Raw genomic sequence first — 23627 nt, 5'->3', positions numbered from 1 at the left:
GTTTATCTAAATTTCACTGAATAAAAGTTTTTTTTTCATATTTTCTACAGAATAAACTATTTTTTAGCATGAATGGTTACAAAAAATTTCTCTCTTTTAGTAGTCAATTATTTGGAAAAAAAAGTATGGGGAAGGGCACTGGAGTACGTTTACTACATCTGCTTTTGCAGAGTAATTCAAAATGAATTTTAGCGTGTAGATGTACTTTTACAGATCTGTTAAAATTAATTTGGAATCAAATACTAAAGAGAGAATATAAATATGCATTTTTTAGGTAAGTCCTCTCCAATAAAAAACTTGATATTATATAAGCAGCATGAATGACAAAAATGCAGAATTTAACTTTATTTTAAAAGTTTAGTGTTCAAATTCCAGGCTTGAACAACTTTATTATTTAGAAATTGTAGATATTTAGTTCGAAGATTTTGTTGCATACTAATCTTAAATTAATTTATTGTGATTGTGATAAATGCACAATAAAGTAGGGTTGCCCAAACAAGTCTCTTCAAGATTGAATTTTCAATCAAGAAATATAGCTATGGTTCATATTACTATGGTTGTGTGGCTTCATCGAGATCTTGAAACTCTCGGGAAAATGAAGAGAACAGCTTTCATACTCCTAGGAGAAAAGTTGAACTAAGACTGAAGTGGAGATGTCCATCAAGACACTGACGAGGTAACCCTCTATAATTAAATTATGTATTGTTATGGTGAGAATTGTTGGAAAATACAATAATTTATTAGGAGAAAATGCTATTTTCTGAATCACCGTTTTTAGTTTCGGGAAGCTGCTACTTACCAACGAGCCGTTGTCAGATCCATGCGATTTATGTGTAAACTCTGTCTGCAGTGGCTCTAATAGGCTTATGATCTCCCTAATGGACAACCGGACTTGCAGATTAGGGTGTTACGCTTCTACTTTTTACGCCTGAGCTTTTCACCCATTATTCCTACTAATAATATTAATTAGGCATTCACCTTTATTGGCTGCACTACTGAAGCATTTTCGCTACTTCTTAAATGCCACCCAAGTCATTCGAGGATCTATTATAGTAACCCACCCATCCGGCCTTTTGGCCATTTTATCGTGAATGCTCGGGAACTTGTTATTATAACATTATATCCTTGATAAGGATGACAAGGCAATCTCATATTAGCCTATTAACTTTGTTCAATTTGAGAACTAACAAAGCTGCTTGGAAATCTAAGAAAATGATCAATCTGGAATTGATTATCATAATCTTCTTTGTCTTCATTAATTTCTGAAACAAATGAATACAAGTACCTCTGCCTGAAGAGCGTTACTATGCAATCTGAGATACGGGTATCTTGCATCAGCACTGGGTATACCCCATCTGACAATCCTTCCTCTTTCTTTGGAGCTGTCCGTGTGAAACGCAGAGTATTAGTTTAAAGTAACCCATCATTATTAATACTAGATAAAATCGTGAAAACTGTTTATTTTACTATTTGCTCATTTCAATCAAAGTAACAAAGACATTTATAAACACACAAATATGTGGGATATTTCTTTCCTTCTTATCTATTACATTATAATATATATTCATTTATAAAATTCTTTTTAAAAAAAAATTAGAGGAGCAAAATAAAAAAGTATAAAGAAGTTATGCCATTGTTATATTATTATAAACTTTTCTCTCTCTTTAACAATATTAGAATTATCCTTTTATTATTTATATAATATTAAAGAAAAATGAACTTTGGCCCTTTATAAATGCAAAATTTCTTCTTTTTTTTAACTTTTCAATAATGGAATGGTATTTGTGTTACTTACTTTACTTTTTGTTGGTTAAAATTGCTTTGGCAGTGTATAAAGAATCACATGTTTTAAGCATGTTAATTACGTCAAAATAAACAATGTATGACCATAAAATTGTATGCATTTTTTTTTTAATTTTTTTTATAGTTAGAGCCATTTAATTATATACATAAATAACTTTCTAAAAAATACAAAATATTAACATTCGAAGATTTTTATACAATTTTTTTTTTTAATATTAGTCCGCGCATTCGCATATAAAACCACTTTTACATACATACACACATATACAAACCCAATAAGCAAATAAAATAATACTTTAAAAAAATAAATATTTATATGAAAATAAAATAAATGCGATAATATATGTATATTTTATTTGAGTTGACCACAAAGTTATTGCAAATTTTTGCACTTGAAATATTTCTTTGATTGTAAACTCCGGTTCATTATGTAACTTATTTTAATTCTTATTTCTTGACTAGAAAAGTGATACGAGTCTTAAGAACAGCAACATTCAACGGACAGGCCATTCCCACTTGCCGCTTCTGTTGATCAAAGCAAATGGCACACCTTCTCGAGTACCTGGTCGCAAAATGGAAAACTCCCTTCGTCAGAACGCGTTATAACCGCCAGACTACAATATGCGTCATTTTGGTACTTTAAAGAACAGAGAAGATAATACGCCAAAATGACAAATTAAGATTTGTCGTCACTTTTTGCATGGAAAACTACCTTCGTCAGAGCGCGTTATAACCGCCAGTCTGCAATATGCGTCATTTTGGTACTTTAAAGAACAGAGAAGATAATACGCCAAAATGACAAATTAAGATTTGTCGTCACTTTTTGCATGGAAAACTACCTTCGTCAGAGCGCGTTATAACCGCCAGTCTGCAATATGCGTCATTTTGGTACTTTAAAGAACAGAGAAGATAATACGCCAAAATGACAAATTAAGATTTGTCGTCACTTTTTGCATGGAAAACTACCTTCGTCAGAGCGCGTTATAACCGCCAGTCTGCAATATGCGTCATTTTGGTACATTAAAGAACAGAGAAGATAATACGCCAAAATGACAGCTTAAGATTTGTCCGTCACTTTTGGCCAGAGGAATTGGGCCCCTTCCCAATTTTACTAATCTAATCGTTAAATATATTATTGAGTAATATTTCCATACTTTTTTCAACAAGAAGTCTTTATAAACTTCCATTTCTCATTAAGAACCGCTATAAAATCCTTCTATTTGCACTTTTTTTTTTGGTCACAAGGAAAAAAGTCAGTCTTTTACTCGCAGCTCACTTAGAAAATTCAACTTTTTCATTCCTTAAGTCTTAGATGAATGGATAAGAGATTACTTTAAAGTAAGTTTCTCAATTATTTCTTTAAAAAAACTAACTAAAATTTTGGTTAGTTCAAATTATAATGTATACACACATAAATGCTTGTTCTACAAATAGTGTTAAGAAAATTAAACTTTTTTTTAAAAAAAAAAAAAAATGTGGTTAGGAACGCAGTGCTGGTTAGTAACCAGCTGACTTTTTTTATCCGTAGTACACATGTTTAATGTTATTTTTATAGACTGGAAATCGCCTTTACACTGAGAAAATTTGGACTCCCTATTTTCAAAATAATATGATAAGCTCTCACAACCAACAGTCTTGTAAGTTGGCACGAATCGAGCAAAACGAAACTATGCTCCCACACATTGGCCTGAACTATTCTTATATCAATAATGAGAAGTTAATTTCTCGCTACCAAAACTAGAAAATGCAATAGTTATGTGAAAGATACTCGTATTTTTTTGTTTTGCCTCCCCGTTTAAAATTAACAGATCAGTAACAGCAATATCTTTGTGGGCAACTAGAATTAAAAACAAATATATAATTAGATTTTTGTTTTTTTTTTCTTTTAATGATAAATATGCTATTTATATTTTGGTAAAAAGATAATTGCAAAGATAAATGTCAAAATGCAGATTAACCCGTCAACAAAAATAAAATAAGTTTCGTCATTGTGAAACAGTTTTTTTTAAAATATTTTTATTTGATTATAACTTCGCATAAGGTCTCTCAACTCTCTTAGGTCTATCAAAGTCTCGTAAGATCAATCGCAATCTAAAGAAAAGAAAGAAGAAGAATAATGGTAACAAATGAAAACTTGTAACTGTTTTTTTTGAATAAAAAAAAAGATTTCTGGTTGAAAAATTTCAGTCTTACCGATTATTTTTCCGAAATAAAGTGAAAATAAATAAGAAACAAGGATTTGTTTCGTTTTTCCTATTTGGGGAGGAGGGGCAGGGTCACAGCCTTTTTAGTTTGTACCAGAATTTTTTACAAATTAAAAAAAATGTATAAAATAAATACTATTATTTTTTAAAAAAAATTAATAATTAATTTTAAAACAAGTTTGTAAACAATATGGATGGATATGATAACTTAATTTTTTATTTCTATTGGGCTTATATTTTGTTTTTAAAACTAAATTACTTAAATTAAAAAGTGTTCTTTAAAATTAGATTTCATCCGTTTAGGACAGGTAATAAAACTCGTTCAAAGAACAGGCTGTTCACAAAAATATAATTGGAAAAGAAAAAAAAAATAGATTTACTTAGGGTGCGTTCCCACTAAGCGACCACAACGACCACGCTCACGACCGCGATTTTGCCCGTTCCACTTGCTTGCGAGCGTTGCGATCGAAAACCCAAGTGGAATGGTCTACGGGGCGTTTTATCCGTTCATGTAAACATTTACATACGGCGGCCTCGAAAATAAGTTAGAAGCTTGAAGAGGTTGTTTTTTTAATTTTAACCCCGTTTATAAGCAGTTATAACAAAACTTTATTAATTATTGGTAAAGTTGACTTATATTAAAAATATGTATATAATTCAATTTTTTATATTACATTTTAGTGGAGTATTTATAAAATTTACGTTTAAATAAAATTAAAATGTCTTTTGTGGCAACAGTTGGATATTTATTAATAATGCTTTAGTAAGTTCTTTATCTAGTTCCGACGAAGAGTGGAATGCAATTTTACAAAATCGCAATGATAAAAAGCGAAAACTTAGGCCGCGTATTATTAGCTATCAGTGTAATTGATCTTTATTCAGATGAGGAATTTAAAAGTTATTTCAGGTAAATGATTTTGTGTTATTCAGGGATTTAGTATGTAAAGGGATAAGTAATTGTAGACTTTCGAGAAACACATTCTATTATTTACATGAAATAATACTTTCATTTACATGAGATACATTTTTTCGGTCGCCATATTTCTGAACGCCCACTTCGACCCAGCTCTATAGATGGGGCGTTGTGGGCTTCGCGTGAGCGAAAATAGCGACGTCATTAGTGACGTTTTCGCCACGACCACAACGACCGCGGTCGCCAAGTGGAACGCCTGAAGGTATGTTTTGATCGTTGTGGTCGCTTAAATGGAACGCACCCTTAGAGAGAACATAAACGTAAGTTTTTCCAGTCACTTGAACTACGCTCGAAACTAACGAACCCAACGTTCTAGAAGCACTGCTAATTTTATTTATTGCCATCAATTTCAATTTATGATTTTTAGCCCTTCATAGCCTGATTTATTTATTTATTTAATTTTTGGACATCGATACAAAATGAAAGAATTGGGCAATTCCTTAAAAGTATGCATAGGATTAGAAAGTGGGAGACGATCAAGAAAGCAGCACCCTAAAAGAAGTAGAACTCTTGTGGAAGACTCGCTGAATGAATGGGAAAGGAGGAATTAATCCTTTTTTTACTTACAGGAACGTTCAGATCATCCCCTGAATTTGTGGCCATACCCTTGCCTGCGTTCCTTTTCCTAACCTTTAGTCGTCTCATTTTTTAATCTAACCTAAAAAAAACAAAACATATGGTCTAATTACCCAATAAAATAGATCCTATTCGTGGATGAGATCTAATTTGGTTTGTGTTTCTTTTCAAAATACTCAGTCCAATAAGTTTCTACATTTTTTTTAAAAAAAAAACTATTTACTGCATTTACTGTTAATTAAATAGTAAAATTTTATAAATTTGATTGACTTTTTTCAATTTAAAAAGAAAATATAAACATTTCTTACATAACCTACCCAAATGCACACACACAAAAATTTAATTTGATTACACAGGTTTTTATGCATTGTTTACTTAACAGTACTTGAATAAATATTATAATTTATAATAAATGCATTAAAAATAAATAATCATTTGGCAATTTACAAATTACTCTGTTTCGTCATTTCAAATTTTACTATTTTCTTGCAACAATTATCCAGTCATTTATTAAGTCATCAAAGATATACATACATCGAAAAAAAAATACTTGCCAAAATTACAAAGAAAAGTAGGATTATGAATTTATTGTACTGATAAAATTTTGGAAATTAACACTAAGAAAAAGAAAAGGTTTTACTTTGTGTAATTTCCATTCTTATAATAAATTAGCTAAAGCGTCTCTCTCTCTCTATTCGGAAAAATCGTTCGACCAGCAGGGATTTACAAAAAAAAAGGAAGTTATAATTTATTCAGTATATTTGCTATTTTCTTTTTCCCTAATTGCAGAAAAAAAAAGAAAGTATTACGATAGAGACAAACATTCAAAATTGAGTTTAGTCCAGAAATACATGGGGACGGCGAGGAGGGGAGGTCAATGATTTTGGTAACATTAAATTTTAGTGACGAATTTCTATTGCGTGGAAGATGCGAAGATGACATTAATTAGAAAAATGGACGCTTTGCAGTAAAAATGCGTCTGGAAGGAGAATTTTAACAAAAAGATTGGTGTTATGACGTGTTCTCCTTTTTGTTGAAACGTGTTTTTTTTTTTTCTTTATAAAAAATGAATTATTAAATATTATAAATTTTTCCCAAACGTAAATCTCTACTTAAATTTAATCTGGTAAATAGATTAAAAATTTACCAGAGAAATTCTACATTTATTGTGTAAAACATAATAAAAATTATACTTATTTTTTTTCTTTTTTTTTTAGATTAGTGTTTAAATTTTGGCATATCCGACAGGAAGTTTACATTTACACATATACTATACATATTTTCTTACAATAAATTTTCTTTACAACTTTATTATATAATACCTAAGCAGGTATGTATTACAAAAAGAGATAAACTAAAATAAATAAAAAATATTTCATTTATATTTAAATATAAAAAAAGTACAAAACCTAACAGTTTGAAGTCACATCGAACAGCAAATTAAAACTAACTAGCTATAAAATTACACGTTAGCTTTTTTACGTATACCTACTTTAACCATCTGGATGAAAATGGTGGTGGTTTTTTAAAAGATACCCGAAACGGAGGTTGAAAATACTGAGATTTCTTTCTTTCGTAATGTAATGGTAAAAAAGAGTTCCGTTTGGCCAATTTCCGGAATCAATCGTACTTTGGAAATTACCTTCCCCCCTCTCACCCACACAATTTTAGCCCAGCAATAATTCAGCCAAATATGGAAGATATAATCATTATTATTTTTACTTTTTTTTTTGGTTTTTAATGATTTAAGGCGCGTCAACGTCTAAGGTGATAGGCGCCCGGAGCTTCTTACAGCTCACTGCCCGGTGATGGACAGTGTTCTCTCGTTACAGTCAACACTGTCCATCACCGGGACAGTGAGCTGTAAGAAGGTTCCTAGGGGAAGAGAAAATCTAAGGGTCAGCAGCTGGATTCGAACCCGGGACCTCCGCGTGGGAGTCCAGTACGCTAATAATAATCATTATTATTATTATTATTATTGTTTCTGTTGGAAAAAGGAAGTTTTCCTTTATTCCAGGGCTGTTAAAAAACAAAAAAACAGCAATAGACTTTTAGTTTTCCCCGAGAAAGGTATTGACGTCCACCAATTTTCTCAGCAAAGTAAAAAAGAACGAACCACTACGCATACCTGAATTTAATATTTAACTCTCTTTTTTAGCTCATTTTCTTTAAAACAAATTATTATTTAAAACAATAAATCTGATTTGAACAATCAAACCACTATCTCTTACAACAATTTTAGAGGTTTTAAGTTACAGATTTTCGTACCGTCTATAAATTGGGAAATTCTTTTCAGTTCCAGCAGAGGTGGTACTTCCAGGAGCGGAATTTCCTTGAGACTCACGACTTTAAAAACAAAATTTAGGTCGCCTTTTTAAACACAATATACACACGATGCAGAACCCTAAAATGGTATTTTAAAGGGAACCCCACGCTTTTTGGAAGGGGGCACTCATAAAAGCGCCCTTAAATAATCCCTTTTCCTGGAAAAATATATTAATTTAAAGTTAAAAACCACCATTAGAACAATGAGTAGAGACTTTTAGACAACCCTCGTATTTGATAATTTCTATAGTATTTATTTATTTAATATTTTTCTTTTAATGATCTATTTACATTAATAGCTTTAAAATGATTGGGTTATTTTTACTCATTACTATTTATATTCATTTATTAATAATAATAATAAATACGACACAAAACTCGTAACTATAAAACACCCAAGATATTGAAATGACTAGTTTTTTTTATACATGTATATTTTTTGGTCAATTTCTTTTTAATATATATTTTAAATATTTGTACACTTGTGCAATAGACATATTTTTTTTTTAATCCAAATTTAATTAAGATTTTGCGAGATAACATTCAATTTCTGTATTTTATAAGAAAATACTGATTCTCCTTTAAAAAAAAAAAATAATAATAATTAAATAATTCAAGGGAGATTCGATTCAGATAAAAACAATAAGTTTCCAGACATGTAGATAAAAGAAAACCCCAAAAGTCAAAATGATGCGCTCAAAATGGCGGACTCAGCACTACTCATTCCAGTGACCAATTCTTCAATTATTTTTTTTACCATAAGATTGCACTATCCGTGCATCTCCTTGTGTCAGTTCCTAGATGTCAGATCCAAAAAAAAAAAGTTTACTTTATCCTGGGAATAAATTTAACCTACCACAGGTCACGCGGGCATTGAGGATAACAGGCACGGGAAGTGTTCAGATAAAATTTTTATGAATTTATTAACATTCTGTGACTGTTTCTAGAGATTTGTTGATTCTCCTGAGACCTGGATTTAAAGCATCAAGGTTTGATGATATTTAATATCACCGGCTAGGCAGACTGAGAAGACGACAATGATATACTAACTACCTTCGCAAGAAAAAATCAAGGAATCACTCACTACAAGCTTTATCGGAGCTTTAAGTGTTGTGGTAGGTATGTATGTGGAAATCGACGGGACCGCGCGGATCTTATTAAAATGTTATTATTATTTTTATAACTATACAATTATATATCGGTGAATTATATCGGTGAATGTTAAAAATATTGTCTTAGAAAGTGGTGTCCCCTACTCTGTTCGTCAGATTTTGTCCACTGTGACCAGTTAATAATTGTCGAAGAGAGACCCTCTACCGTTCTCTGCCTTTGTGAATGAGTGAAAGTGCCAGGGTAGCTCTCTAATTGAGGATTATGCAGCCCGTAGCGAAGCGCAATACGTTAGGCGCTTCTTGTGAGAATTACAGTTGGGTATGAGACTTGGTTTACATTAGTTATCCGAGGGATGATAATGCATCCTTTTGGGACAGCGCTGGTTTCGCCTTTGGTACAGATAATGGGTTAATAAAGGGCACAGACAGTGTAATATTATAAACATTTTGGAAGAAGGTAATCGAAAAATAGAAATGGTAAGAGTTTCCGCCATGATTGCCCAATCATAAATGTTAAAACTAAACCCAAAATGCCAAATAATACTTCTTTTATAAAATATATTTACAATCATCAACTATTTTGTAAAAGATTTTTCCATTTATAATAACTATACTTCAGCCAATAAATAAATTATATATAACGACATACAATGTTTATTTTCGCCAAGTTCGAAAAATAAAAACATATTTTACAAAATTATAAGGACTGCGAGTTGTAAAAAGAACAGAAAACAGACTCTTCGTTGTTAGATTAGATCTATAGGAGACATTAACCTTTTGGAAACTCGTAAGACTTGTGACTTATACCCAAGTTAAAACACAGATCTTTTCACGAAAGAGGTTAAAGGTAATTGAAAAAAAAAAAGTTGGAAGAGATTTTAATGGAAGACAGATCAAGAAAGTGGTTGCTGTTCTGTACAGCATCACGTGTTGAACTAACAGTAAAAGAATCTTAGATTCATGACTAAAAAAAAGAAAAAAAATCCTAAAACGTTTATGGAAATAATTAACCACGTGAGCAGCTCTCTAAGAAACCTTCATCAATTCTACTCACACAATTATTAGATATAAAAAAAAATATATAAAAATATAAACAAGCGGCGCTGATGGCCTAGATGTGGATGCGCAAATAGAAAAAGGAAATGCTGGGCAGATCCAGAAAAGTAACTCACTTCTGGTAGATTAGATTCTTGGTTTGTAAGTCAAGGTAATCTGTATCTGTTGCGAGCCTTCGCTAGAAGGTTGCGTTTTTGGTACTGCTTTACTGCCGTTTTCTTTGTTCCTTCTGGACGATGTGCGATTATGTCTTGATCGACTTGAATTACGCCTCACACAGCTTCTCTTTGACACTGATTCCGCGCTTGCGCTTAAACCAGTTCCTCCTAAAAGATCACAAAAAATTGATAAATCCTCTGAGAAATAATAAATGTTCCAAAATATAAAGTTGGATACAGTAGCTGAATCACACCACACCCTGATGGACTTTAATCTGGTTTAAGTCGTATCTGTGCCCTAAGTTCCCCTAACCCTCACCACGGCAGTCACTTACAACTTATCTGACGATGATGGACAGTGTTCGCTGTCAAAAGAGAACCACTATCTTGAGGTCAGTAATGCTTTGAAAAATACTCAAGCACTAATGTCCTCAGATACTGAGACACGTATTAATTTCTTTTTGGTTTTGTTTTAAGTAAGAAAGAAATCAAATCTAAAACTCACCAATATTTCCAGAATTGTTTGAACCTCTCAGTACATGAAAGGTTGGATCACTTTCCAAGGATGTGGCTAATCGGTATCCAGGATTTAGAAACCATTCTGATCTAGTTCTCATTCTAGCCGTTTGACGCTCATGAACCTAAAACAAGGTGTATTTTTTTAATGTTTTCTCTGGACAGACATAAACTTAAAACTTAAAACACCTTTTTCGGAAGCATGGCCAATTATAAACTCATATAATCTTATAAAAATTAAATATTTCACAGAACTTCTTTTCTTTATCACAAGCCTATCTCATAAGAGCATCCCAGCCTGACAACTTATCAAGTATCTTTAGTTGAGAGAAAACATTAATTTTATCGTAACAATACTTTCAGTCGGGTTCTTAATCTCAGAATTTCAACATTATATATTATATATTTAACGACCAAATATATCCTAAAGCAGTTTAGAGAGAGAGAGTGAGTGAGAGATGGATAGAGAGAAGCCTTCTCCCACTCCTGCCCTTTACCAAATGATGCTTTCGGATGACGAAAGTCTCATTTATTTATTGAAGTTTCCTATTTAATCCAGATTTAGTTATCATCACCATGTTGCCAATATTCAGCAGGTCTCAAAACGGCCGTTTCCAGTGATCACATATGTTCGCCAACTTCATGATTGCAAAACGAGGTATTAAGAACAAGTAAAAAAAAAAAAAACCGTTTAGTGAAGAGACGTGAAGATAGGATACCTGCGGAAGATAGGATAAACTTTTGGTACTTTCAGCGTATCTATTCACTGCTCGTAATTCTTCAAGTGTCATATGATTGGCGGAGGCGCTGCTGGATGATGATCGACTGGACCCCTAAAAATAAAAATAATTTTTTGTAATTTTTTTTTATTTTACGTAAATTTGTTTATAAAAAAAAAGGATGAGACTATATAAAAGCAAGCCTACTGGCCTTATCAGTGCAGCCAAATATTCTACATTACAATCTTCTAATAAAATGTCCCCAACTACAGCGTATCAGTATCCCTTATTAAAATGCAAACAAAAATGTAAAAGTAAAAAATAAACAAAAATAATTTATAGGAAAACTTTAAAAATAATTAATTTATTAAGACGCACTAAATACCTTAAATAGACCATTTTCTTCTAAACTTATAGATAATCTGGTACAACTTTCCAAAAGATTGTTTTCTGGAATGATCCCTAAAGAACTGGATGCACCATTATCCAGATCAGGTAAATGTATTAAAGCTGGTGTGGATTGGCTTTCTTCTTGGTGAGACATGGCTGGAAAATATTTATGTATATTATTATATCGTTTTTTTTTTTTGTAAAGTTTAAATGCTTAGTTGGAAATTAGGTACATTCTCTTCAAGCGAGAATAACGTCTCAAAGGAACAAGCACCAGGGGTTTACAAGAAAGGAAGACCTCATTCTCACCAAAAAAGTTGATTTGGTAAAGTAAAAAGAAAGGCTGCCTTCTGAAGAATACCAAAAACAGCAATGGATCGTCTTCTCCAACATAGAGAAAGAGAGGGGGGAGCGGACACTCAGCTGCAGTTCCTCCAGAGCTAGTCCTACGTCAAACCTCCACTCTCGACTGGTTAACTAACTCCCAATCTCTCGACTCCACTTCGAGCTCTCCCTAAACTTGCTTCGATAATAACTTTAAAAGGCCAGACAATCATTAAGAGGAGCCTCCTTAAGCTCCTAGGAGCACTCTCTGAGTCTAGTCAAACAGGCAGTTCTTTAGGGGACGCTCTAATCAGTGGATGCAAGGATAGTTCCTCTGGGTCACAGTGGAATAGCTTTCAGGCTGCCCTCTTACAATGTAATCCAACTCTGGGAGGTTAGGGCTAAAGCAAGTTGATGTAATTTACCAATAAGTAATTTCACCTTTTCATTATTAAATAAACGTACTAATTTTTAAAATCTAAAATGTTCTTTTCAACAATTTTTGTTTATAAGATGACCAGAGACCATTACCTTCCGATAACCCCTCTAACAAAACCCAAAAAAATATCAAGAAATACCTGGGTAGAAAACGTATACCAAGTTAATTTAGTTAAATTGAACAAATTGCAAAAATACTCACTTTCAAGATTAAATTTGAGACCCCATCTTTCACATTCATATTGGCGACATGATTCATTTTCCATACCTAAGAAGGCAAAAATAAAACATTGACTAAAATTATTTTCACAATTTAGGTATACATATTACGTTAGATTCAAATGTTTTTTTGTAATAAAGAAATTAATTTTTGTATGATAAAATATTATGAGAAAATACACTATGAACAATAATAAAAGACTATTTTTATACTTTACGTACGTAGACAATTGTTGTTTAATAGGATTTTGTATAATAATAAAAAATAATAATTGTTTATTGATTGTTTATAAAAATGAATACAAAAAACGTCAATTATTGTAACAAGACACTACTTTATTTACTTTCAAAAGGAAAGATTAATTTACACCAAGTTTCATAACTCACCAGCAGTGAATTCTGTTCATTACACAGTGTTGCCACCCCTCAACCACTTAAATAATAAGACAAAAAAATTTAATAATTAAAAAAACTTTAAAAAAATAAAAAAAACACTTACTAAGGACAGAAATATCAGGAGGATATCTAAAACTAAATATCCAATCATCTTCCACTTTCAATATTCTTCCAGTAATTCTGGCGTAAAATTCATAATTTGATCGTCCAAATAGGTTACATGCACCAAAATTATCTATCATCAATTTCATGATTCGGGTGGCTACCTACAAATTATGGGGAATTCAACAATTATAAAAACAAAAATTTATGATGATTTTGATAATTTTTTTTTAATCAAAACAATGCATAAAATGTTTTTTTATACACAATTTCATTTATTTTTTATTTTTTTAAATTAAAGTTACTGGTTCAAACCTCCACACAACAAATAAGAATGCAAACATGCGTATATTATCTACTATTGTTTTTTTGTACATAAATGAAGAGCCACTTACCCATATTGGGAATCAAAATTTAATTAATGTAAGTAATTTCTATTAATAGAGCAAAATTTTCCATAAATTTGATCAACAAATCTTAGATTTACGAGTATAATTGATTTCAGTTTAAATGGCACTTAAATTTACTCTTCCCTAATCGATAATAAGAGGAAGTATAACAATCGTACAGATATTCAATTTCCGATGTTCTTGATTATTACACACGAGTTGTAGTGAAGATTTCGTTTCTTAAACACCAGTCAGGCCAGTCTTGCAAGGGATTCGAGTTTTTCGCAATTCCCTAAAATATTGTTTTATTGCTATGTATGTGGTTACTTTTTGAAGATAATAAATGGGGGTAAAAAATAATACTGAGTTTGAAGGAAAATGGCGTAATCTAGAAATAACCTAAACTTCCCCAAGTTTTTGTTTTCAGTTTTCAGCGATTTGCTTAGAAACCATACCAGCTGATTTTTCATACCAGGGTTAGGAATCTACTTTACGGGGACCTATAAAATTTCATTTCAGTGAATTGTACAGTTTTACCACTGTACAAAGTGAGCATTACATACATTCTTTAAGCAAACTTAAAACTAGAATAAGATAGCGGTTATTGTAAAATAATATCTTAGAAATAAAATTTCATTAATAAAAAGACATCCGGATGTTCTCCACAACACTTTTACCGCCCTTTTTACGAGGAAGTTTGCAATCGTGACGTAAGTTTAAATATAAGATTTCTTAATTGTCAGATCGTTCTTATAAAATATAGCTGGATTTAATTGATCATTTCTGCCTCTATATGAGACAGCTGTTATCAGGTAGATCAATATGAAATAGCGGATATGTGGAAATTCATGTATACGAGGTGTGGCTATTAAATAACGAGACTGATGCTGCTACAGAAGAACTATGCATGCGCCAAAGCCTAACGACCGACAGCTGTGCAGCGTAAAGCCTACTCTTTCGATTGCAGCGTCTCACGTGTTTGTAGAGAAATCTGTCTGACCGGAACTGATTTTGTGTAAGAGGTGTTACGTTTCGTTTTGCCGGAAACATGATACTACACATGTGAAATTTCACATGGTAAAACTTGATAAAACCGCTACTGAAACTTATCTTTTATTAAAAGAAGTTTATGGCGATGAATGTTAATCACGTGCGCGGATTTTTTGAGTGGTTCAAGCGTTTCCAAGATGGCCGAGAAGAAGTTGGAGATGATGACCGCCCGGGTCGCCCTTCCACGTGCAAAACGGATGAAAATATCCGTTTATAATTAATCAACATTACTACCGGTGAGGTGCTTGCTCAACTCTGGTGAAAGAGTAAGGAAAAAAACGACCCGATTTGTGGAAGAACCAGTCACGGGGTTCTCCATAAAGACAGCCGCGCCGGCTCACACTGCATTGTCTGTCGCAAGACGTTTCTAGCCAAGTGAAACATCCCACGACTTTAGATCTGTTCCCCAAAGTCAAATCTCCATTAAAAGGAACACGATTTCAGTCCGTTGAAGCTGTGAAAGAAAAAGCGGCACGCGTCATGCAGGTGCTCACAGAAAAAGACTTCCAGCAATGGTTTCGAACAATGGTAAATTCTCATGGAGCGTTGTAGGGATAGGGGAGTGGTGTATATTGAAGGTGATGATAACTAAATATGTATAAATTTAAAATAAAATGTTTTACAGCAATAGTCTCGTTATTAAATAGCCATACCTCGTATGCTAGACAAAAGCATTCTTAAAGTGGTATTAGTTTCCAAGACGAAAGGTGTTGACGTACTGCAGAACTAGAACTACAGTACCACTAGAATGGTTTTTTTTTTTTTTTCAACTTCCTGAAGACGTCGAATTTAAATTTTTTTGTTCAAGTATTTTCTGGTCCAAGAGTAATAGAAAGCGATAATTTATAGTATTCCCTTATTTACAATTAAAATGTGCTGGATTATACAGGCTTTTCCAAAATAGTCACGTGCAGGCACTTCTCTATACATAATTTCATTATTTATAATCATAATTTGCATGCTTATTACTAGAATTTTTATAATTCAAAACAAAAACCAAAAAAATATCCACAATCAACAAATTGGAGGACAAAAAAAAAATTAAAAAAAAAAACAAAAAAGTTAATCTTATTAACATAACTTACATGTACTTCAGCCTATTTATTGGTTTAGCAAGAACAAACAAGCAGACAGATTCATGTACAACTTGCGTAAAATATGTACATCAGCAAACATTATCTACTTCGATAGTTTTTATTGGCCCCCCACCTCCCAGAAATTAGTTTTATTGGATAATGAAAATCCATTGTCGTGTAAACTGAGAAACACCTTCTTTTGATTTGTACCCTGCATTAATTATTATGCACTCAAGAAATTCTTTGGCAATTAAGAAATTTGTAAAATGAAAGTTAATGAATTATATATATATACATATATTGTATAATAAGCATTTTAAGTAGTGCAATAATATTGTACTAACTATGGAAAACAAAAAAGTACAGAAAAAATGCAAATTTGAAACTCAACAAATAGAAAACATCAAATTTAAAATTTAGCATTTCTTCCACAGCCTTGTTAATAATAAACAAATTATTAATTTAATTTTTATATGGATATCCAAAAGTAGAAGAATTTAAAACCTGTTAGCTATTTTATCTGGAGAACTTACAACACACTTCGGAACGGAAAATCATCTGCGAACGAATATTAGTGTGTTGTTTATACTACACTTATCTTCTTAATCCTAGAGAGTTGAACTTTTGCTTTCTTTAATTTAGAAAATAATTAACTTTTAATAAAGTGTTTCCTGAAGGTTAATTATAGTTAAAACTGTTTTAAAAATTAAAAAAAAAAGAAAACATTAAACTAACAACTCTAAAACACTTAAATGGTGAGTGCACACTTAATAATGGCATGTTCAAAACAATAACTTGGTGTTAAGTTAGTTAATGATTGAAAATGATAATGAATGAGTCTTAATCGCGGAAGAAAAAACATGAACTTTTCAGTAATTAATAAGATGACCTAGATCCTGGAAAGTATTCGATAAAGAAAATGTAATGAATAAGTGAGAATATATTTTGCTTTCCAACTGGGAACAAAAATGTCCTTTGAAAGGAGATTTCAGGATTACTAATATGGACCAATTTAAATAAGTGGGCTCGACCAGAAGGCTTATTCTTCATCTTCTTCATGTGACGTGTTAGAAAGAAGTGTAAGAACTAAGCAGCAATTAATTTGTTCTCACAATTATCATCAAGAAACTCTGCGATCATCCGAATGACTGCGCCCCCGAACTTACGAGAAATACCGCAGAAAATTTTGGGTTTAGAAAACTTTTTCGTCTCTGCCTCTGATCGGGTTTCCATTCGCCATAGCAGCCTTATTTGGTGGCTACTATTCCTTTGATGGGGTTTAGGTTTCGTGAAAATGCCATAGAACGTAACCCTGGCCAAAGTAGTGTGCCAACCCTCATTGCTCCTATATATCCCGAATGTAAGTAATCTGCCAACCCATTGCTCCTATAAATCCCGAATATCTGGGTAGTGCTAAGACGAAGAGAAATCTTATTTTGGCTATAGAGGTACATTAAAATACCTTGAGAGTCTCTGACAGTATCGTTAAGGATTTGTGCCCACGAGGACGATTCTTCAAGATCGATATTTACAGGCCTGCCAGGTGAGTGAGTTATTAATGAGGTCGCGAGATTACAGGATGAAATACAAACATTAAATTATCATTTTAAACATACCTTGCTTTTAAATAATGAACGAATACAAATAAATAAATGGAAATGATTAATGCAAAAACAAAACAAAAAATAAAATTTTCTATACAATGTGACAAAAAGGTTATACTAAAATATTTATTAAGTTTTATTTAAAAAAGAAAATAAATGAAATTTACTGACTTTAAACCTTAATACATCCTCCATTTTGGCTGTCTTTCCATCGGATACACAACTTTGAAAGAAAGAAGGCGCTACTGAGACACCAAGTGCTTCTGACGTCATACCAGTATTGAATCGTTCAGCATTCGTTGCAATCACTTGGAAAGTACCAAATAAAAGCACTAGAAGACGTTGTGTATAAAGTGGTAACGATGTAATCAACCTGTAATAAAAATAAGAGAATCTTGAATTAATAAAATATTTTCTTTTTCAATTAATGCAATAAATTTTCTTAGCACTGATTTCTGACCAAATAGATATAAGTGACGAATATTCACTCCAATATTGATTTAGGAAACTTTGTGCCCCCCAGGAACCCTAATACCATCAATGTTCTCTGAGAAGAATTGGAAGCCCTAACATAAATACGTCTAACTTCAAATGAATCGCCAATTAAAATAGTTTAATTCTTTAACCTTAAATAGCTTAACATCACCCCTACCAACGAATGTTGAATTTGACCAAAATGCTCGTACTCTTCTATAAAAATTGTCGTACATTGTCATAAATTGTCGTACACTTCTAAAGAGCCCCGCTTACCCATATGTAAATAGAAAAGGGCCAGGTTAATTTAAATCTGCAAACATCTATCTAAAATCTCGCATAATTAAGCTTGTAAATTCAATTATAAACTTAAACTGAGTCCGTCAAACGTATTATTTATTAAGGAAGAAGGAAAATTATATTAAATACAAATTGATGGAATTACAATTTAGTATTAATATTTATAATTTTTAAAATTCGTTTAAGGTTTAATGAGTTCCTTTGATAACTTTTTCTTTTTTGAAGTCCGAAGATTGTATAATCTTATGTTAAGTAAACTTACTTTTCTAGCATACTGTGGTAAACTTTACACTTCACAAAAAGAATATTTAAAAAAAGTTCATTTTATCTGTGCTTTTTTTTTTAATTACAAAAATTTTTCACCAAAATTAATTAACTCTTAACTTTTAATCTAATATTCTGAAACCAGGATTTTTATTCCTTTTGTGAAACCGAATTTCAGAACCAAAATCCCAGTTTCGGAGATTCATCCACTTCAGAGATTGTCACTTAAGTTTCTAAGGTGAAACTTTACTTCTTTAAAAGTTTCACAGAGAATTCTATTGACCAGAAGAACTCCCAAGGATTGGCTTTGGGCCGGCCAACAATTACAGACCAACTAAGGGATTCATGTTCGCCATCCAGGGACTAGGACCATCATTGCACTAGAGCGCATGAGAAGTATATCTTGTGATAAGTTATAGTTAGCAGTTATCTCCTTCACCGGATAGACGCTGAACTTGTCGTTCTTGGCACAGTAACATAAGGTTAAGCCAATGTTGTCCATCAGGTGCTTTTCAAAAGGGATGGACATGTGAAGAAAGAAGAAGTGCCCTTTACTATGAGGGCAAACCTGAGCAAGTGCTTCGAAACGTTACAATTCAAAAACCTTTTGCGATAAATGCCATAATCTTTTTCCGAGAAGTGTGAATAATGATACCAGATATCTTGGTTGACAAAGGAAATCTTATGTTGGTGGTTTACAGACACTGCCTTTTGTTTCAAACGATGGCCAAGAAGAACCACTAGTGGTTAATCCTCTATCTGATGAAATTTAAGACATGAGGATAAGCATCGTTCATAGGGATGATTACAGAATTGAACATTTTCAGGTTTTCCGACCGTTCTGATATTACTGATTCAAGTATTCTCGGGTGATGAGCACCTTTTTAATAACATTGTATTCCAATTAACAACAATACGAAGAATGCAAACTCACTTATGAATTTCTCCGCGCTGTTCCTCCACACTGTTCATTTCCACAATGGAGAACAGCTGATGCTCATTTGTACGACCAAATATCCCACCAGGTACTTTTCTAAGGAATTTCTTCAAAACCGAAGCAATAGTATACACTGAATAATTATCTATGTTCACTAATCGCCCAGTTTGTAGAAAATGTACTAATTTTTTCATATTTCCTTGATGGCCAGGCGCACGAAACACATCTTTCTTTACTGGAGCTTCTTTATTTAATTTCAATATCAATACCTGTAAAAACAAATTAATATTACTAAATACAATACCATAATGTAACAGTATAGAACCAAATGTAGAAAGGGTCCCTGAGCTTTTCATTGAATTTATGCAGTTTATAGTTTAAAAGTTTACATAAGTAAATAATTTTTTTTGGTCAGAATAGAAAATCATTCAATCAAAGTCAAAATTAATGTTAAAACTGTTCACGTTGAAAATAATAATCTAAATTTTAATGTAACTGAGTTGTTAGCTCATAAAAAAAAAAATAAGGAAGGTAATATTTATGTTATAAAATATAATAATTTCAGTAAATGATAAAAAGAAAATGTTCGAACATTAAATTAACACACCAATACATAGATTATATAAAATAAACAAATTAAAATAAAATATGTACTATTATCGCAGAATAATATCCTCAAATATTAAAAGTATCCCTTACATCAGTAAATGCAATCCCCCACCTCCACGCCTAAAAATCTAATCAAATAAATCAAAACCACAATAAACAAAAAAAAAGAAACCACAGATAAGTATTAACAAGCTACCCAATCTAGAATTTCTACACAAAATAATAATCATATCAAGTTACCATAAGTAAAAAACGTAATAATGCGGCTTCCTTAAGTAAAAGTATCATATTATCTACTTTTATAAACAAAAACCACAAAAAGTAATAACTTCCTGAAATCTGAAAATATTATATTTTAATTGTTGTTCATTCTTTTTGGTGACTGATTCATAGTTTCAATAGGATGAAAAAATAATTGCCATTTCAGTCGTGATACATTTATTCTGCCGAGCTTTCGACCTAGGGACTAGGTCCATCTTCAGGGCTAGTTTTTTCAAAGTAATATTTTTACATTACAGGGTTGGTGTGTCTTCCGTCTAGTCTGTTCATGGACTGAGTGTGTCGTCTTTGGGGAAATTCAATTTTACAACTGACAATATGAGAAAATACAAAAAAATGGTCGTATAAATCTTTATTTTGATTCGCTCATAACATTTATCATTTCTTGGCTATTCAAATTGTGAGTTCACATTCCTTCTACATTCAACATACCAATCGAATTATTCAAGAATTATGAATATTCTTATGACGTGCATTTTTTTTCCCCGGACCATTGCTGCTTAAAATTCACAAGACAAGACTTGGGTAACAAAATAGGCGAGTTGGTGCGTCATCGCTGGCCTTAAAACCTAAATTTGATTTTCAATCAATCACATACTTCGCTGTGCACATCAAAAATATTTATTAGACTTACAGATAAATGGCTATTCTTATTTCTATTTTCTGGATTAATGAAATAAACTTCCATTGGATGATTTAATGAAAATCCGTGGTAATTAAATTTAAACTTCGAATTTGTAGTTCAGGCAAAAAACCGGCTCTTTCGATTTTCTTTATACTTAGTATATTTACAGCTTTTTTTCTGGGTTCTATAATTACCAATGGATGAAACAAAAATGTTTTCAATACACGCCCCTGACATAACTTTTGTTAACATTTATATTTGTATTTTGTCTTATTCTACGGCAACAACAAGTACGTATCTGTTATCAGGGTTCAGTGATTTTTTTAAATAGCGAATAGGAGTTATGCAACAGAAATGTTTGGGACCGACCGCTGTTCTCCGAACATAGTCTCACTTCTTAATTTGTCTAAAACCACTTCAATAACTTCCTTGAAACTTGGTATCTATATCAAACATATTTACAGATATTATAATTATTGAGACATATATTTTAAGCGTGAATTTCAGAGGGGGCCAATTCTCACATCACGTTTTTCTATTAAAACCAACTACTGCTAACATTTAGTAAAAATTATAATTTTGTACACAATTTTTGGGTTATATCTTAAAAGTGTGCTGAAAAAGGAATTCCACATAATAACTTAATCAGTTATATTTACAACACTTGAAAAAAAAAAATATTTAGTCAATATTTAGAAATGTTTAAGTAAGTAAACACATTTCAAGATAACGGGTTTTGTAACATTAAGAGAGTTAACGGGACATTTTCAGTAAGTATTAAGTCGTGCTCTGATTCACAACGATTCCAACAACCTTAAGAAATAAATTCTTTGCAAAAATCTCACATGACTTTTTTATTTACTGTAACTAGGTTTTTCTACAACTTTCTAAGAGTAAAGTGAACACTAGATAAATAAAGATAGTGAAAGACTTTAATCACAAAATTTTGCCTAACGCTTCTCTCTCTCGAATCTGAAGACATTCAGGTAGATAAATAATACTCGAAATTTAGGACCTTCGAGGAAATCGCGAAACAATTTTATTTAATGTATAAACAACAATATTCCAAGATGGAATACCAAATTTGGGCTATGCTTGTGGGATTTTCACAATTTGAATGGCTGGCAACACAACATTTCCTTTTACAAATGCTAAATAACACAATAAGCGCTTAATAAAAAAATACTTCCACCGTGTAGAGCTCAATTTTTGAAATGATCGTGTGCGTTTTAAAAAAAAATTCTGTTACATGATTGAAATGGACTGGTCAGTTCGAATGACCGATTAAGGAGACTAGTATTATAATGGATAAAACGGAAGTATTATTCTTTGTACAAAACAAATGGTGACTCTAGGCCAACATAAAAAGCTACACAATATAATAACAATGAACAAAATGTCCATTTCCTTTTGCCTATTAACAACAATAGGACTTGAAGGGCATATAATAAACTCCATTTGACATTAGTCTATTTTATTATTTTCATTCTCAACTAAAACTTATTGTAAGAAAAATAGTAAGTAATTAATATTTCTAGAAAAACACAAGTTTTAATTTTAAAGGAGGAGAAAGTGAGCGAATCGCTTATGATATAGTAGCAAGATAGTGTTATCAAAAACCATTCCAACAATTACACCATTAAAAATGTTATTATCAAGAAAACAATACTTACTAATAATGGTGCAGGAATATCATTTTTGCATACTTCTTCTAATGGTATTCCAAATTTAACTCTATAAAACACAAAAGAGGAGGTGAAAGTTTTAGCAAATATTATTATTTTTTTAAACTAGATTCATTTAGTCAGCGCAAAGAAAAAAAAAAGAAAATTAATTACTTCTCCAGTCTTCTAGGATATGGAACGTTTGGTTGTCCACAAGAAGTGACAACATTGCTGAAAGTAGCTGCCCTGCGATGCATTCTTTCTGTCCAAGTTGTCATTCTTTAATACCTATCCAACAAACAGATGATTTTAAAATTTGAAAAAAATTGAATAAAAGTACCATAGTTTTGAAGCTTAATAATTGAAAGTGAAATATTTAAAAAAATAAATTATATTTTATTACATCACAAATATTGAATCATCCTAATAATATAGAAGGAAGCCACAAAGGATACGCCCTTTCTAGAAAAAAAAAAAAAATTACCTCAAGAACCATTTAGGGGTAGTACATTCATGACTCTCTAAGTCTGAACACATTGGTGTCATGATTATAATCTAAACAAAACAAAAATTTAACAGAACTTCTTGGAAAACATAACCACTAAACGGGCTTTATACGTGTAAAAGTGGATATGTGAAAGTGAACATGAACTTATTAGAGCTATGTAGCTGCTAAACACGTCTACTAAACTACATATCAGTAACAGAAAGCTACAATCTACGATCTGTGTCAAATGGATCCCTACTCCCGTGTTAAGCAGCAGCTGGCTGCCCAGCGAATACTAACTCTATGGGAATCTACCAAAGAGGTTCAACTAGTCTCTGATAATGAAGTAGCGCCTCCGTGTTCACTTACTGAACTAGATATGCGGCCTCATACGACGACTCGCCAACTCATTGCTATAGTTACAATTATTATTATTTTTTTTTAATAATGCCTTAGCTATCGTTGTTTTTAAGGGGCTAAAAAACTTATAATTTGTAACAAAATACTTCTGTTGGCTTCTTCAACGGTCAATATATTAGTGAAAATAAGAAACCTGTC

General features: G+C 31.9%; 1 protein-coding gene and 1 long non-coding RNA gene across 8 annotated transcripts; one reads left to right on the top strand and one right to left on the bottom strand.

Annotated features, from left to right (window-relative positions):
* Position 1: 1 nt before the first annotated feature.
* On the top strand, positions 2-2168 carry LOC141462168 (uncharacterized). Its single transcript, XR_012463134.1, has 2 exons — positions 2-274; positions 483-2168. It is a non-coding gene; the product is annotated as an uncharacterized lncRNA (long non-coding RNA).
* On the bottom strand, positions 1620-23383 carry RhoGAP71E (Rho GTPase activating protein at 71E). 7 transcript variants are annotated; one of them, XR_012463126.1, is made up of 14 exons: positions 23067-23382; positions 22757-22870; positions 22592-22652; positions 19403-19674; positions 17602-17803; positions 15836-15847; positions 13313-13475; positions 12797-12862; positions 11828-11988; positions 11443-11556; positions 10713-10848; positions 10166-10375; positions 5548-5638; positions 1620-3894 (listed from the first exon to the last, which is right to left on the bottom strand). XR_012463126.1 is itself a non-coding variant. In XM_074143771.1 (13 exons), the coding sequence occupies exons 2-12, from the start codon at positions 22858-22860 to the stop codon at positions 10176-10178; spliced, it is 1491 nt and encodes a 496-aa protein (XP_073999872.1). In that variant the 5' UTR covers positions 22861-22870; positions 23067-23383; the 3' UTR covers positions 1620-8460; positions 10166-10175. The 7 variants fall into 7 exon arrangements, 5 of the variants coding, with proteins under 5 accessions (XP_073999872.1, XP_073999874.1, XP_073999873.1 ...); XR_012463125.1 differs by having other exon boundaries at positions 5548-10375; XM_074143771.1 differs by having other exon boundaries at positions 1620-8460; positions 23067-23383.
* Positions 23384-23627: the final 244 nt, after the last annotated feature.

Source organism: Rhodnius prolixus, unplaced genomic scaffold (assembly GCF_049639745.1).
Source record: "Rhodnius prolixus isolate KJV_2025 unplaced genomic scaffold, Rpr scaffold_18, whole genome shotgun sequence".
NCBI lineage: Eukaryota > Metazoa > Arthropoda > Insecta > Hemiptera > Reduviidae > Rhodnius > Rhodnius prolixus.
The sequence above is the reverse complement of the archived record's forward strand: the minus strand, read 5'-3'. Positions and strand labels throughout refer to the sequence as shown.